Raw genomic sequence first — 14,125 nt, 5'->3', positions numbered from 1 at the left:
TTCGTCATCTTTGGTTCTGAAAAGGGGGTCTTAGAAACGGAGGAAGGTATTGTCAGTGCTTAATTAGCGATAGTGCCTTTGTTTCATTCATATATCAATACATTTGCTGCAAGCAATATTTAGTGTTTGTTTCTATCCTCTGATATCTGCTTGCGCTGTCCAAACTCTGATTCTGTAAAAAGTACAGGGGAAGTACACTATACCATGAGAAATTTATTTGTTCACTGCTTCTACTCTTTGCAGGGAAGGCATGTGGCCTGTGATGGAAGCTATGTCCCAAGACGCAATTGATGAAATGGTTGTCAATATCTTCAAAATGGCCAAAGTAGACATAGATTCAAGGTAAGAAATCAATGATGGTCTTCTTAATTCATATTTGGCTGGATGTATTTTGTTTGAATGCAAATGACACTATGATTTCCCAAATATGTAGGACATAAGAGTGTGTGGGTATTGCATTGTACATGCAGTGTGCTTCGTACAATGATGAGATAATGGGATTTCAGTTAGAGTGTGCAATTATCTGCTATTGCTGGAAGACATGTTTCATATGTTTAGCCCAGGTTTAGGTCACTTGAATCGCCAGAATGCCCTGGGGATCCTGTGGCCCACCTTGTCATTAGAGTCTGTCAGTCAGTGTAGGTGTTCATTGCAAAAAATTCCCCTGGGATACAGAATTCATCTTGTAGGTGAGACCTGTAAGGTGATTTGCCTGTGAATTGCCAGAATTCCTCCTAGATACAGTACTGTTGTATGCAGTAGGCTGATGTTTATTTTCACAGGTGTTCATGACTCTTCTAGTCAGTACGTTCTGTTAGTCAGTTTAAGTGAAAGACATTGCCAGAATCCTGTTTGGGGTACTGTAGTTATTTTGTTTGTCTTGACTGTGAAGTGCAAGGTTATTCATTGTCACATCAAGTGAAGTGCACATCACCCACAAACCCTGCAATAAAGTGAGTGTCATTGGGGTAAGAAAATTTACTGCTGATGTCTAGTTTTTGGCAAATAGAGAAACTCCTGTATTCACATACTGGTAAATATGATGACCTCATGGACTGGTATGTAACAGGGCTTGTTGTCATCATAGGTCAATTCTGGGTGTAATTTTCACAAATAAGATTCACATGATATTGCCCTTCCTATTTATAAAATCAGCAAATGTTTTTTGACATGCATTAGGATGGTTGTAGGGGACTCTACAGAACTGCAACAAGAACTACATATATGCTAGGAAAGTGTTTTTTGCAATCAGTTTGTGATATTTTTTAAAGGGTTTGCAATTGCTGTGCCAGCAATGGGAAGGCCTTTAACAGATCCTGAAGCAATTGTGTTTCTCGTAATACACAAACAGATGTCCCTCTCCAAGCTGGGCGTGTAACAAGATATTTATAGATCCATGTGTAATAAGATATTAATAGATCCATGGAAAATGCTGCAGGCTACCATGGATGAAGATGATGATGATGAAAATCTTTATTGAAGAATACAGTTTCTTTATTTCAGATGCAATTCTGGTTTTTGTGTTATGCTGTTACATATTATTTGGTAAAAGCATTGTGGTGCTATTTTACTACACATCCCAGGTCTCCAACCACCCTTTGATTACCATAAAATCATTTATTCAGCCCTGCTAATAATGCAACAATCCTGTTTTCTAAAAAATTCTTTTTCCCTTACCTTAACTATGGTTTGATGTTTTGAAGCACGGCATCATAAAGGAGTATTCATTTATGCCAAGTATATTTATTAGTGTTGTTGTAGTATGCACGTATGATGATGATAACTTGGCTCTATGGAGAATATTCATGTGCCTAAGATCCTGCACTGTATACTCTATTACTCTACTTATCTATGGCAGTGCATGGATCTGTACAGTAATGATATACCTTAGGTGTATAAAAAAACTCCTTTACACAAGGGTAACATCTCTATCCCTACTGTTAACTCAAAAAAACTTTAGACTTGAGTCTGACCTTGCCTGGATGTCCATTCTGTTGATGTTTATGCCTTGTATGATGGATGATACTGGTGTATATATCTGTGTACACCAATATACTGTGGCCAAGTTCTGAATAATGTTTATTTCAAATCAACTTTTACTGTGCATTCAAGTATGTAGAAACATCACGTCTGGATGTTTTCTGTCCAACAGGCGGTCTCAGCATTGTGAGAGTTTGCTGGTTGAATTGTTAGAGTATCTGTGGTGCTCAAACTGTTCACCACATTTCTACATAGGGTAGTTCTACAGGGTTTAAGCATACTAGTGAAAACAGTAAGGTTTAACCATTCCCTAATAACAAAGAGGTGTAATGGAATTTTTGTGATGTTCCCTACCTTAGATTGCCAACATGTGAAAGTATAAAGAATATGTTGTACTACCAAAGCTATCGTCTGATTGCTCATGACATTTTTTGTCATTCATTCATTTTGACTTTTCTTGCTCATTTGATCTTCATTTTGATTGAATAATTCGTGTCAAGAGCAAAAATGTAGAAAAAGAAAAATTTAGGTCAGTATGAAATGAGTAAAGAAGCTTAGGTATGTTATTCATGTATCAGATATAAAATGAGTTAATTTCAGAATTGCACTGAGGCCTTTGATATACTATAAAACTTTTCAGTGATCTTAATTTCCCAGTACATGCACAGTTCCCACCCCACTGCTTAAAACACATTGTCAAACCTGAGAATTGACTTCTGAAAAGACAGATGTTCCTATGTTCTACCAAAACAATCAGATTACAAGTCTTGTCAGCAAAATGGAAACCTGTAACTGTTGATGGCAAATTAATGTCTAGTTGGTTCACTGTCACAGCTAATGATGGTTCTTGAATTACAACACCAAGTTGATTGATGAAACGCCAACTGTACGTATTAGAGAGAAACCATTGGCTTGCAAATTGCGTCCTTTCTCTTCTATGTAATCATTGCAAGACAAATTAAATTATGCTATATCACCGTTGAGCATTGACACTTAGACAAATGCATGCAATATCTGACAATAAAATGCAGAGAGCTGCTGTAACCATACATTTAAAATCATTTTTGTATTCAGCTTCAGGCAAAAACCAACTACGGTTACTTCTCTATTGTATCACAATGACTTGTTACTTTAATTTAATTTTGTTATTGTGATGATTCAGGCAATTATAAAGTCTACACTATACCCATACTTGAAAAGTGAAGCTGACAAGAAGGGCTATTTTGGATGTGTGTGTTTGTTGTTCTGGACCAATAAAATCCATTGATATTAATGTCTTGGCTTTCTGATAGGTATCGGACTATTGAACAGGCATTTGAAACTGACAAACAGGATCAATGTTTTGTTTCTGTCCTGACATCCACTGTTTTAGTATAGAAGAGGAGAAAATTACATGTTGTTTCTGCTCAGTGTGCTGGTTTTAATGTCAGTGTTGTTAACAGTTGAAGATATAAGGGTAGACTGTGCTGTCTTCTTTTAACATTGAAAACAACACTGACTGGCTGTAAGTCAGTAAGTGAAATTAGCCGTGAACTTCCCTTTTGTGAAAATTGTTGCAAATTTGAAATTTGTATTTACAACACAACTCATCGCTAAATTGCAAAAAGATAATATAGAAATAACGGGCGACGCGCTGACCATTAACGTTTATTTGTGGGCAAGGGCGAGAGGAAAGCCAAAAATTAACGGGCGAGGCTTGCCGAGCCCGTAATTTGGCTTTCCTCGAGCCCGCGCCCACAAATAAACGTTAATGGTCAGAGCGGAGTCTGTTATTTCCATTATATTATCAGCGAACCCAAGAAAACCGTCAAAATTTCCGAAAATTTCAGGAGCGAACGACAACTGGGCCCCAGAAACTGAGCAATACGCGACGCACTGTCACGCGCGCCGTAAAAAATTGGCAAATCCGGAGATGTTTTCAGAAAAAAGTATCTCAACTTGACCTACAAGTGTCCATTTTATTTTGTGATTGATTGTGATTTACGTTTGAGCTGTAAAGTTACGATACTTTTAGTTTTTAATCTTATTATTCATATTCACGTGCATGTAAACAAACCATTATTGTGTATTTGTGGTCAGTCACGTGGTTCAACTCGCCCAATCAAAATGCGACGGGCAGGGCATGGTAATATAATAATGGTTTGCCGTAAAGTAGGAGAACTGTAAGTGAAATGGTATTCATATTAATAATTTGGTGTCAGTCATCATTGTAGCATCTGCCATAATCACTACATGAGTGGTGTGGCTGCACTCCTGTACAAAGTTATTTAACCCTATAGTGCTTCTGGAAGTCACAGCCAGCATATCTGTCTACCATAGTATCAGTACTAAAATCCCATTTTGGTCATATCAGTGAAGAGTCTGTAGTTGCACCTTGGGACTAACATTGGCACTCTGTGAGTTTATACCGGGTAGATCTATACCTTCAAATTCAAGTAGGCGTCTGTTGTTTCTAGCAGTGAAAATGTCACAATCTACATATACCAAGATACCTGCACAGTATGTGATCCTTATGGTGGTTTTTGGCTGTGAATGCTTGTCAGTAATACAAAGGCATCTGTAATCCCGCATTAGGTACAGCTAACTTTTCCGCGTACTGTTAAAATATATGGTTTTTGTATCAGTGAATGGATCTGTCTACCACTCCCCTGTCTATCAAATGCAGTGAAGAGCACTTGCATAGAACAGTTTGTGAACATGAAGCCCATGATTACAAACCCTTCACTGAGAATACAAGGTTTTTCACCCTGACTTTTGTCAGGTGGTCATTTCCCTGTGGCATATGATGTTTGCCCTGAGGTGGTGAAGTTCAACAGTAAGTCTGTGATCTTCCAGTAATTGTCAGCTACAGTCCTGCAGCAGATTCTGAGCCGTAGCCTCCAGAGAATCAACTTGGCCACAAAGTGATACCAATAGTGCAACAAAAATGATGTGATTTATTGTTCCAGGTTTTTATCACTGTCTTTCAAGACTCCCAGCTGTCTCTGACAGAGTCAAAACATGAGTGAGTTATTTTCAAGTGGCAGCATCATTTTTCAGAGGCAGTCAATGATGCATACGTAGTTGTCTGTTTGTGGCTTATGTTATCTCTTTCATGCTGAATTAAATTTATAAAGAAGTCCCTGTATTCAGACAGACTCCTTATTTCACTGCAACTGCAACCTTTATGAAATAGAAACAGCAAGTTTTAGTTTTAACGCTCCTTTGCTACTGTCTTTTTATGAAGGCTTGTTTATCACATACACCATTATGCCCACATTTCATCAGAATGTTGACATCTTCTTGTGCCATTGTGGAAAGTCAGTGTAGCTTGAATGTTTTGCTGGGCCTTCAGCATTCACCTTCAAGTCTTCGGTTTTCGTTGTAGAGAAAAACATTTTACATGGCATTTGTCAGACTGGCAATGTCAGTGTTTTAGGCAAAGAAGGCATGAGTGACTGTTAGAATCTAGCATTTCCTTAACTTTGTTGTCAAAAACTAAGTACAGAAAAGACGTGAAAATTTATCATAATTGAAATATTGCTGGGATTATTATTGGTACCGGTAGAATGTGCCTGGAAAGTGAAAGACTTAAGCATATCTCAAACTTTCCTCAATGAAACTTTCAACTGTTCTCATACCAACCAAGAATAAAAATCAGGGATCACTGTGCAAAATTTGAAACCACTTGGACAAATTACTCAACATTTACCAATATTGGAAATTCAAAATGACACCCATCCCTTTGTTAACTCTAAGGAAACACTAAAACGGTGAAAATTTTCCTTACTCTGAGAGCTTTAAAATGAGCCCCAACAACTGGTAGATCAGGAACGATTTGTAAAAGTTTTAGAGTCTGAATATTTGTCCGGGATGTGAATTCTACCTTAACTGTAAACTACAACTAGAACTCCTGCTCCTCCAAGCTTCAAAACAAATTCACTTGATGATAGTGGAGTTTCATCCTGCAATAATGTGCAGTTAAGATTACCTTGGTTGGACTCAAACTACTGTCATTGCTCCAGTAAATACAGTCCCTGAACAAAGAAGTGTTACTGAAAGCAAACCCAGTGTTCAAACATATCACCCACAACAATGCTCTTTGTACGCTCAAACTCTGGGAAAAGAAACTCCATGACATCGAAAAAGAGTGCAGTGATATTGATGAGATGACAGTGCCTGTGTACAATCACTGCATGGTACTCTTGGGAGAAGTCTCAAGAATATACTTATGTGGGCGACACTGTCAGAACTTACCACTCAACGTTTGCAGTGCTCTCAGGCACATTTCACTCATCTCATTAGAGCCTCTTTTATCAGCTGCCTTGCAACCATATCTTTTATTCGTCCAAATTAGAAATTTTTTTCTTCTTTGACTTTCACATACACAGCTTGCACCCTCCAAACGAAAATACTTCAGAAAAAACTCTTTTAATAAGTTACCTCGTTGAACTATTGAGAGAGAGATCTTGATAGTCAAAAATGAAACACTAACAGTAACATTGCCAATGGCAATACGATATGTCCGGTGGGAGCGTTTTTATATTTCACAGTGTAAAGGATCTACATGTACAACCCCAAGCAAAGTACAAAATGTGGCAAAATGTTTTGGTTTTGCTTTGATGTAGAGAAACGAGTCACCTTGCAGTGTAAACATGTCTTTTACTGTTGTTTTTGTTACACGTAATGAATTTTACAACTGATGATAAGAGGTGTAGTGTCAACAAAGTTGAAATAGAGGATAGATCAAGTTTGAAATACAGGATATAATCCAGTTGCTAGGAACACAAATTTTCCGAGGCTGTTGTTACCAAACTATCAGTATGTTCAGCTGTACATGTCCTTCCATCTAAGATGTCCTACTATTTGAGAACCACAGTAATGTAATGTTGAGGTCTGCTGAATGCCAGTCTTATTGATGAAGAAAAAGTGCTCACAAGCATTTTTTTCACTTCTTGTTCTCGCCACGATGACGACAAAAATCACTGCCATCAGAATTGAGATGGTCAGTATTGGTGATATTAAAGAGATGATTAAGGTAATATGTACTTGGAAAATGAAAAATGAAAGTTCTAACATTTGATCAGAGTGTGCTCTTGAATGTTGCGACCATTCTCTTTCAAAGAAAGAAAAAAAAACAAGAGGGAGCAAGACTACCGTAAAAACCCTATTAATTTGACCACTATTAATTCGACCACTCTATTTTTTCCCAAAAAGTAATTTTATTTTACCCATATTAAATCGACTACCAATGGAAATAGGGACTTTTTCAATGTTGAATAATTTGACCAACCAATCATGACAAGCTGTTTTGAACATTATTTTTTCAATAAAATACACAGAACAAAATAGTGTACTACAAAGAATTTTTAAGTCGGGACTTCAGGAAAGTCACCTTCATATGTTTCAATCATCCAAGATGTCAGCGTATCACTTATGAACTGTCAAAAAAGTTGAAATTTTCTAATAATTCAACCATTCGAAATCGGAGATATTTTTTTCTGGTCAAAGTGATAGGGTTTTTACGGTAAGTTAAACCTGTCTTTCTGTAAAGTATTGAAAATGAGTTTGTATAAGGTGTGGAATAGCTAAGAATTTTGAAGATTTTGAAAATTTGAAAAATTTTCTCGAAGATACATTTCATCTCTGAGTCACTATTCAAATAGAAAATTTTGAAGAGATTAGAGTCAGGTTTTTTCGCCAAATGATAACCTTTATTGCAGTTGTCCATTTGTGTATCAACTTTGGCATGTTCTAATCATCTCACTTCCCTTCATGGTTTGTGTTTGAAAGCTGACATCGATACTCTACATCAGAGATACATGTGTATTGAATGCAGACAGTGTAACTAAAACCATGGCTCTCACAGTACATACAAGATTGAACATTGTCAAAAGGCAGGTTGTACTGGATTTACGTAATGCTGTCTTGTAAATTAGATCTGTTTATCACTGACATCCAAAACATACTGGCAGATTACTCTCACTGATACGTAATTCACACTCAAGGCATGCTTAGAATTTAACTTAAAATTTGTGATGGGATTGTTTGAGGACATGACCCCAGTAGTGCTTGTGCGTGTTGGTTCAGATTGTGTCTTCTGCAAGATCCTGTCCACAGTGTGGGAAGATTTATGCCTCAGAATCTCACCATGGACTTTCAGTCACAGCACTATACCTTTCATCTCTGTAACTGGGGAAGACATATACCTACCAACTTAGGAGAGATACATTTTCCACTTATGCCTGTTTGTCTCCTAAAGTCATGTAGATTACAGAACTCAGTCTCCAGACTTCTACTCTTTTTCAACCTCAGTTGTGTTTATTGAATTTTTTTAAAGTAGGAATTTCCCTTGTGTTTTCAAATTCACTTTTAATCTTATTTGATCTCTATCAAGATTATGTGAGAACTGAAATCAGAATATGGCGGTATCTTTATCTTCATGTCAAAAACAGCTGATATCAGCGTATCATCAAATCCCGGTACAAGTATACCAGTCCATTACAAATAGCCACCGTCCACTCAAGATATTTTGCTTCCCAAAGTGCTACCTTGTAAATTCCCATAAGATCACGCTTCATCACAGATGAAGTTTGTTTATCAAGATTTCTGCAAAATACTAATCCTTTCAATCAAGAAAATTTTGTTCGGCAATGCAGAGAAATATAAAGGCGTGCAATACAACATCAAATCTATTGCTTCACAAGATGAAGACACTTGATATATTGGATAGACAGGAAATATGCACTGTCTGCTTGATTTGAACATTTCCAAGCTTTCTTTATGAGTAAGTTTTATTTGAAAATGAGTATCTCATGGTCTGTCTGATCAGATATAGTATTAAATTGAATACAGACCTATGAGCAAGGGAGGTTTACTCGACCATTGCAGCCAAATATACTGAGGACACATTAGCATGTGAATAAAATATATCTTATGCACATCAATAAATTGAATGGATCGAAGTGGTTATTGAAATACCACAAGTGGATTATCAACAGTGTATACCTTAAGCTTATGATATGCAGGTGAATAAAAAAAAATTATCTCAGACACGAAGGGAATTGTACACATTACATATACTGGTATAGGGCTAATGCAAAAAAATATTTCCGAAAATTTGTAATTAAAACTACCGTAACTCAAAATGTCTGTGATCTAGAGGATACACTGGTTTGCCAGATGCTGAATGTTATGTGAAATTCACATGTGCCATGGTAATGGTGTAGCTGATCAATTCCATCAATAATTACTCTAGATTGAAACTGTCATGAAAACAAAACTAAATTCAGGGAAAATATGAGGTAATGCCAAGACATATAGTGGTGTAGGTGTTCGGTGTATACTGTTACAGTAGTACTTGCTGGAGACATACACAAGTAAATAAATGATCATATGAAAATTCAAGTTTATTACATGTACAGTAAATGTTGATTACATTTATGGTATTTGCTCATTGTACTCAATATGCGGTTTTGCTCTGGTGCATTTATTGTCTGATGGTTGTTGCCCATTTGTAGTTGGTTTATGACAATTCTAGTTGATATTTATACATTTGTGGAGGTTACAGAGACATCTATAAAGAAGCTTCACTCTCATCGAGCTGGGGGAAAAGATACTCACAAAGACATGCAGAACATTCAATGAGCATGCAACGTGCACAAAGTTGCATTCAGAAGATCAGTCTGTTCTGAACAGAGGAAGTTGCAAGCTCTCCCACGTGAAATCTGAAATTGAATGCGTGTGAACAGGACACACTTGTCAGCTGTAAGACTTCTGCACGGTGTTCAACGTGTGCAATTACAGAAGGCATAAAAGGGCTTGTAACTGAATAATGATGTGGTGTGTTTGTCAGCACTCCAGCTGTAGTAACTCGTCAAACAACTTTTACTATCAGACTTCAAAAATCCTCTGCTGTAATAGCTGAGAGTGTGTTTGAACACAGTGTTTGATCTGTTGTGGATCTTTGGAAAGGGTAGTTTTACCCGACGCGTGCAACTCTCTTCCCCTTTTAACAGCAGCACATCAAATTAATGAGTTCCTCCTGCAATAGTGCTTGTGGCAAATGTCAGGATCCACGCCGAGTGAAGCATGACGTGAAAATATTCTTTTTACATAATAAATATTTAGCAACATGAACAGCCATTGAAATAGAGCAAAGTATATAGACAAAGATCTGTGTATTCACTTTTTATCAAGTGTGAGCTTGAAAACAAACACAAGCTTTGAGATTTCATTTTGATAAATGTTCTCCTTTTCTGATTGAATGCATGCCCTTACGTGTATACCATCAAGATCAAAATGATATTCCAATGCAAGTATATTAATCTTAATAAGTACTAACAGACCTATCAATCTTTTTCAAAATCATAAGGTGGTCGTTACTAGGAATATGCTGACTCTTAGATGGAATTTGATTTGATCAAACAAATTTTCTTTTTTGCCGGTTTCACAACCAACTGCACCATTATTCACAATATTTGTGACTCAGAAGTGATCTGGTGTCACCAATAGTGTTAACGAAGAAGTTATAGATCACAGCTATATTTGGAATGAGTGTTTTCGTGATATTCAAGGCAATGAAGGAGGGCAGCTGAGTACATGTGTTCAATCAGAGCCTAACCTGAATGATTTTATCAAGTCTTAGCATTTTCAATGTGAAGGTATACAATTGCTTTAGAACGGAGATGACCGGGCTGTATATTGCGACTGATACATACATTGAACCAAAGTCCACTGAGAACTCTTCTAGAACAGGAATAATTAAAAATCTTACAGTCAATGATGCAAAGCAATATTTGTACATCAAGGAAGGAAAGTCTTTCCTCAGGTTGAGTTTTTTAACTAAAAAGAAACGTCTGATAGTTGAGAATGAGCTCTAAGACTTAGTGTCTGTTCATGATAGATTTAGTTTCAAATATACAAGTTTATTCAGAATCCTGTCAGCAAAAAACGCTGTTTTACAAGGACCCACAAACAAAATAACCTCACTTAAGCCTATGTACATGTACTATATGTTGAGATCTTCACTTTTGAACTCAGAGCTGTAAGCTCATTAGCACACATTTCCAGCACACAGCAGAAATAATTTCACCATTTTCTTTATCTGTTCTGTCTGTGAGCAGAGCGTAGTAGACATGTCTGTTTTGTGAACCACTCATGCAACATGTTTTATATATATGGCAGGTTATTTATCAACTTTATCTCAAAACAAAATAATTACCTTGATAAAACTTTCTAAGGAAAAAAAAGGACGCTTATGATCTAATTAGTCAATACCAATGAGCTATTGGTGCAAGCTGTGGGGCAGATTAGTATTAATTTATGCAAATTATATTAATGAGCATTGTTTCGATATTGAAATTTAATGCTAATGGTTCTTTATCAATGAGGAATATTTATCTGCCCCGAATTATGCTTTATATACCAATGAGAGCTAATATGAGAACTGGGGATTGAGGATGGCCGCTTTAAGAATGGCTATTTTTCGAATGATGTAATATTGATAGAAAAATATCTGAAGAAAACGCCCATTTTTCATCTTTTGAGTATAGTGTTTTAGTCTGACTCATGAAATTATGGTGGTATATGATCAACAAATAAACAGGTAAAACCAGCAAGAAAAGTTCGTATTAATACTGATAATATAGCTGAGTTATTATCCGTATATTATGTAATTTAATGCATACATTGAAAACGGAGAGTAATGATTTGAAATTGTTCATCTTTTCACAGAATTGTCATTCTGTGATAGATCCCTCTCCCCAGCCTTCTTTTGACCTGTTAACCTTTTGACAATGAACTTGCATCCTGGATATGTGTGAGCAATTTCGAATATTAAAAGTGCATGCTGTTGCCATTTATCAATATTGAAAAGTGGAGAACTTATCATGACTTTCCTAGCAATTGATCGTAACATATGCACTCATTCAGAATATATTCTGCTATAAAACTTTGTTTTGTGTACGTACAGTACCTCTAACACTTCAAGCCATCATCAATAACCAATCACATCTGTCAATTTTTCCATTTTAACTGATACTATATGCCGTCACAGATGGAGTTACCAATTCAGAGATATACATTACCAAGCGTACTTTGTCCTATAAAATGAAAAAATAATGCCTCTACTCGTTGTTTATCTGTTTGAGAAATCATCCTAATTTAGCCAACCATTGGAAAACCTCTAGGGAATATAGAGATGATCACAGGACAAGATATCCATGTATAATTTGTTGGTAGAATAATATGAGTGTCTGTAGAACAGATAAAAGTGTGTTGATTCTGTATATTGTGGCTGACAGCTACATCAATACCATCGCACCATCTACACACAGACATGTAAAATATATGTGTGTGTATCTGTGTGTGTCTGTGCCTCTGTGTGTGTCTGTGTGTGAGTGTATGGTCTAATGCTCCATTCATTCTCATTACAATTTCTAACTCATCGTAAATACTTCAGTGCTGAAGGGATTTCCAAATATCACATGGACAGTGCCGTACATGTACAAATTCAGGCCATGTTGTAACACAAGAATAATGAACCAAGAGATCACACATCACCTCATCAAACAAATTGGCATTCATTTGTAAATATTTATATTTTACAAAACAAACACTCTCCAAAATTGTAATGGCGGCAGACTTAATTGTTTGTCCAATGCATATTGTATCATCCCAGTATCAAACATCAACAAAGTGACATTATGGCTAAAAACAGTTTAAACATTTACAATTGTGAAATTGAAATTGAAAGACAAGAGACATATTGAATAGTACAGGTAGTTGTATTATCAATCATGTTGATTTGAAGCTGTTGGTTTTATGAATAAAAGATGGTTGGAGAGGATCAAATTATTACAAGACATGCACTAGGGATAGTCTTTGAATATATTTTCAGCATTATTCATTTCTTGTGATATTTCTGCTTAATAACTTTATTCATGGACAGTCATGAAAGATTTGCTGTAATTCCTATTATATCTGTATCTGATGATGAAAATTCTTAAAAAACTGACGGTTTGGTTTTGGCCACGGACAGCACTCCTACTGTGGTATGATATATGTTCATCAGCAGTAATTTATATTTTGCATTCTGTAATATCTCTAGTTAACCCTTTGACCGCTTTAATTTTTCCCACCAAAATATTGGAGCCACATTTTTACCAATTTTTATGACTCTTTCTGTAATCCTTTGATAATTTTTGACCAAATGTACATAACATTTTTCATAAAATCTAAAAAAAACTGTTGGGATCTAAAAGGAAATTATCTGGGTTATATTATATAAAGGCGACAAAAATTGACTTTGGCTCTCAAAGGGTTAGTAGAAATAGCACAAGGATTGAAAGAATAAAACAGTTCCAAATATCCACAAGGAATGGTAATACACAAGACAACTCAAAACTGAAGCTTTATATTTTCCCTTTATATGACGTAAAATAAAACTTAAAATTCTAAACAATCATGTTCTAGAATTATGATGTAGAAATCAACAATTTCCACACCAAAGTTGAGATTAGAGAATAAAATTACAGTTCAATTTATTTTGTGACTGACAGTGTCTGTGTAACTGCTACTGGAAAAAGAAGGTGAAAACTTTATTTTTACTTACATATAACAAACATATAATCCGAGGTGTCTACTAGAACAGAATTTTAAGCCATACCTTTGGTACCTTTGGCCCTAATAACATATCTTTAGAGGTATTGATCATAATGATTTATATTTCTTGAAAGTTACCATGGTTATTTTTGAGGAAGTTTGGACAGTCTTGCCATAGCAACACAACGTTCAAAGGCCGGTAGCCTGCAGACATGCCATGCAAATTGTTCACAAAGAGGAGAAAACCAATTTCTCATCCATGTTCAAATGCATTGACGTTGAATAGTCGCATGGTCATGTACTAGATAATTTGCTTTCCAATAGAGTATAAAACATCAACAATTAATATCTAAGTTTCATTATTAATTTCACAGTTGTTGTAAAAATTGTATCATTGTTGTAATTTTTAACATGTTTCCTGTTATTGAAAGACAGACAAAATGTTTTTATGTTAGCCCATATAGTGTTATAAATTTTATTGCAAATATTAAACCAATTTTACATTCAAGGATGCAATATAAACATCGTAACCATTGTTTTATTCATACAGACCAAAGCCCCA

General features: G+C 35.9%; 1 protein-coding gene across 4 annotated transcripts in view; it reads left to right on the top strand.

The window, feature by feature from the left end:
* The window catches only part of LOC139135272 (uncharacterized), a 44,688-nt gene that overhangs the window by 15,277 nt on the left and 15,286 nt on the right, over nucleotides 1–14,125 (top strand). For all 4 annotated transcript variants that reach the window (XM_070702578.1, XM_070702580.1, XM_070702579.1 and 1 more), the window contains exon 11: nucleotides 244–342. In XM_070702578.1, coding sequence (XP_070558679.1) covers nucleotides 244–342 — 99 coding nt within the window. The remainder of the gene's footprint in view (nucleotides 1–243; nucleotides 343–14,125) is intronic.

The sequence above is a fragment of the Ptychodera flava genome, chromosome 6 (genome assembly GCF_041260155.1).
Source record: "Ptychodera flava strain L36383 chromosome 6, AS_Pfla_20210202, whole genome shotgun sequence".
In the NCBI taxonomy this organism is placed as follows: Eukaryota; Metazoa; Hemichordata; class Enteropneusta; family Ptychoderidae; genus Ptychodera; species Ptychodera flava.
The sequence above is the reverse complement of the archived record's forward strand: the minus strand, read 5'-3'. Positions and strand labels throughout refer to the sequence as shown.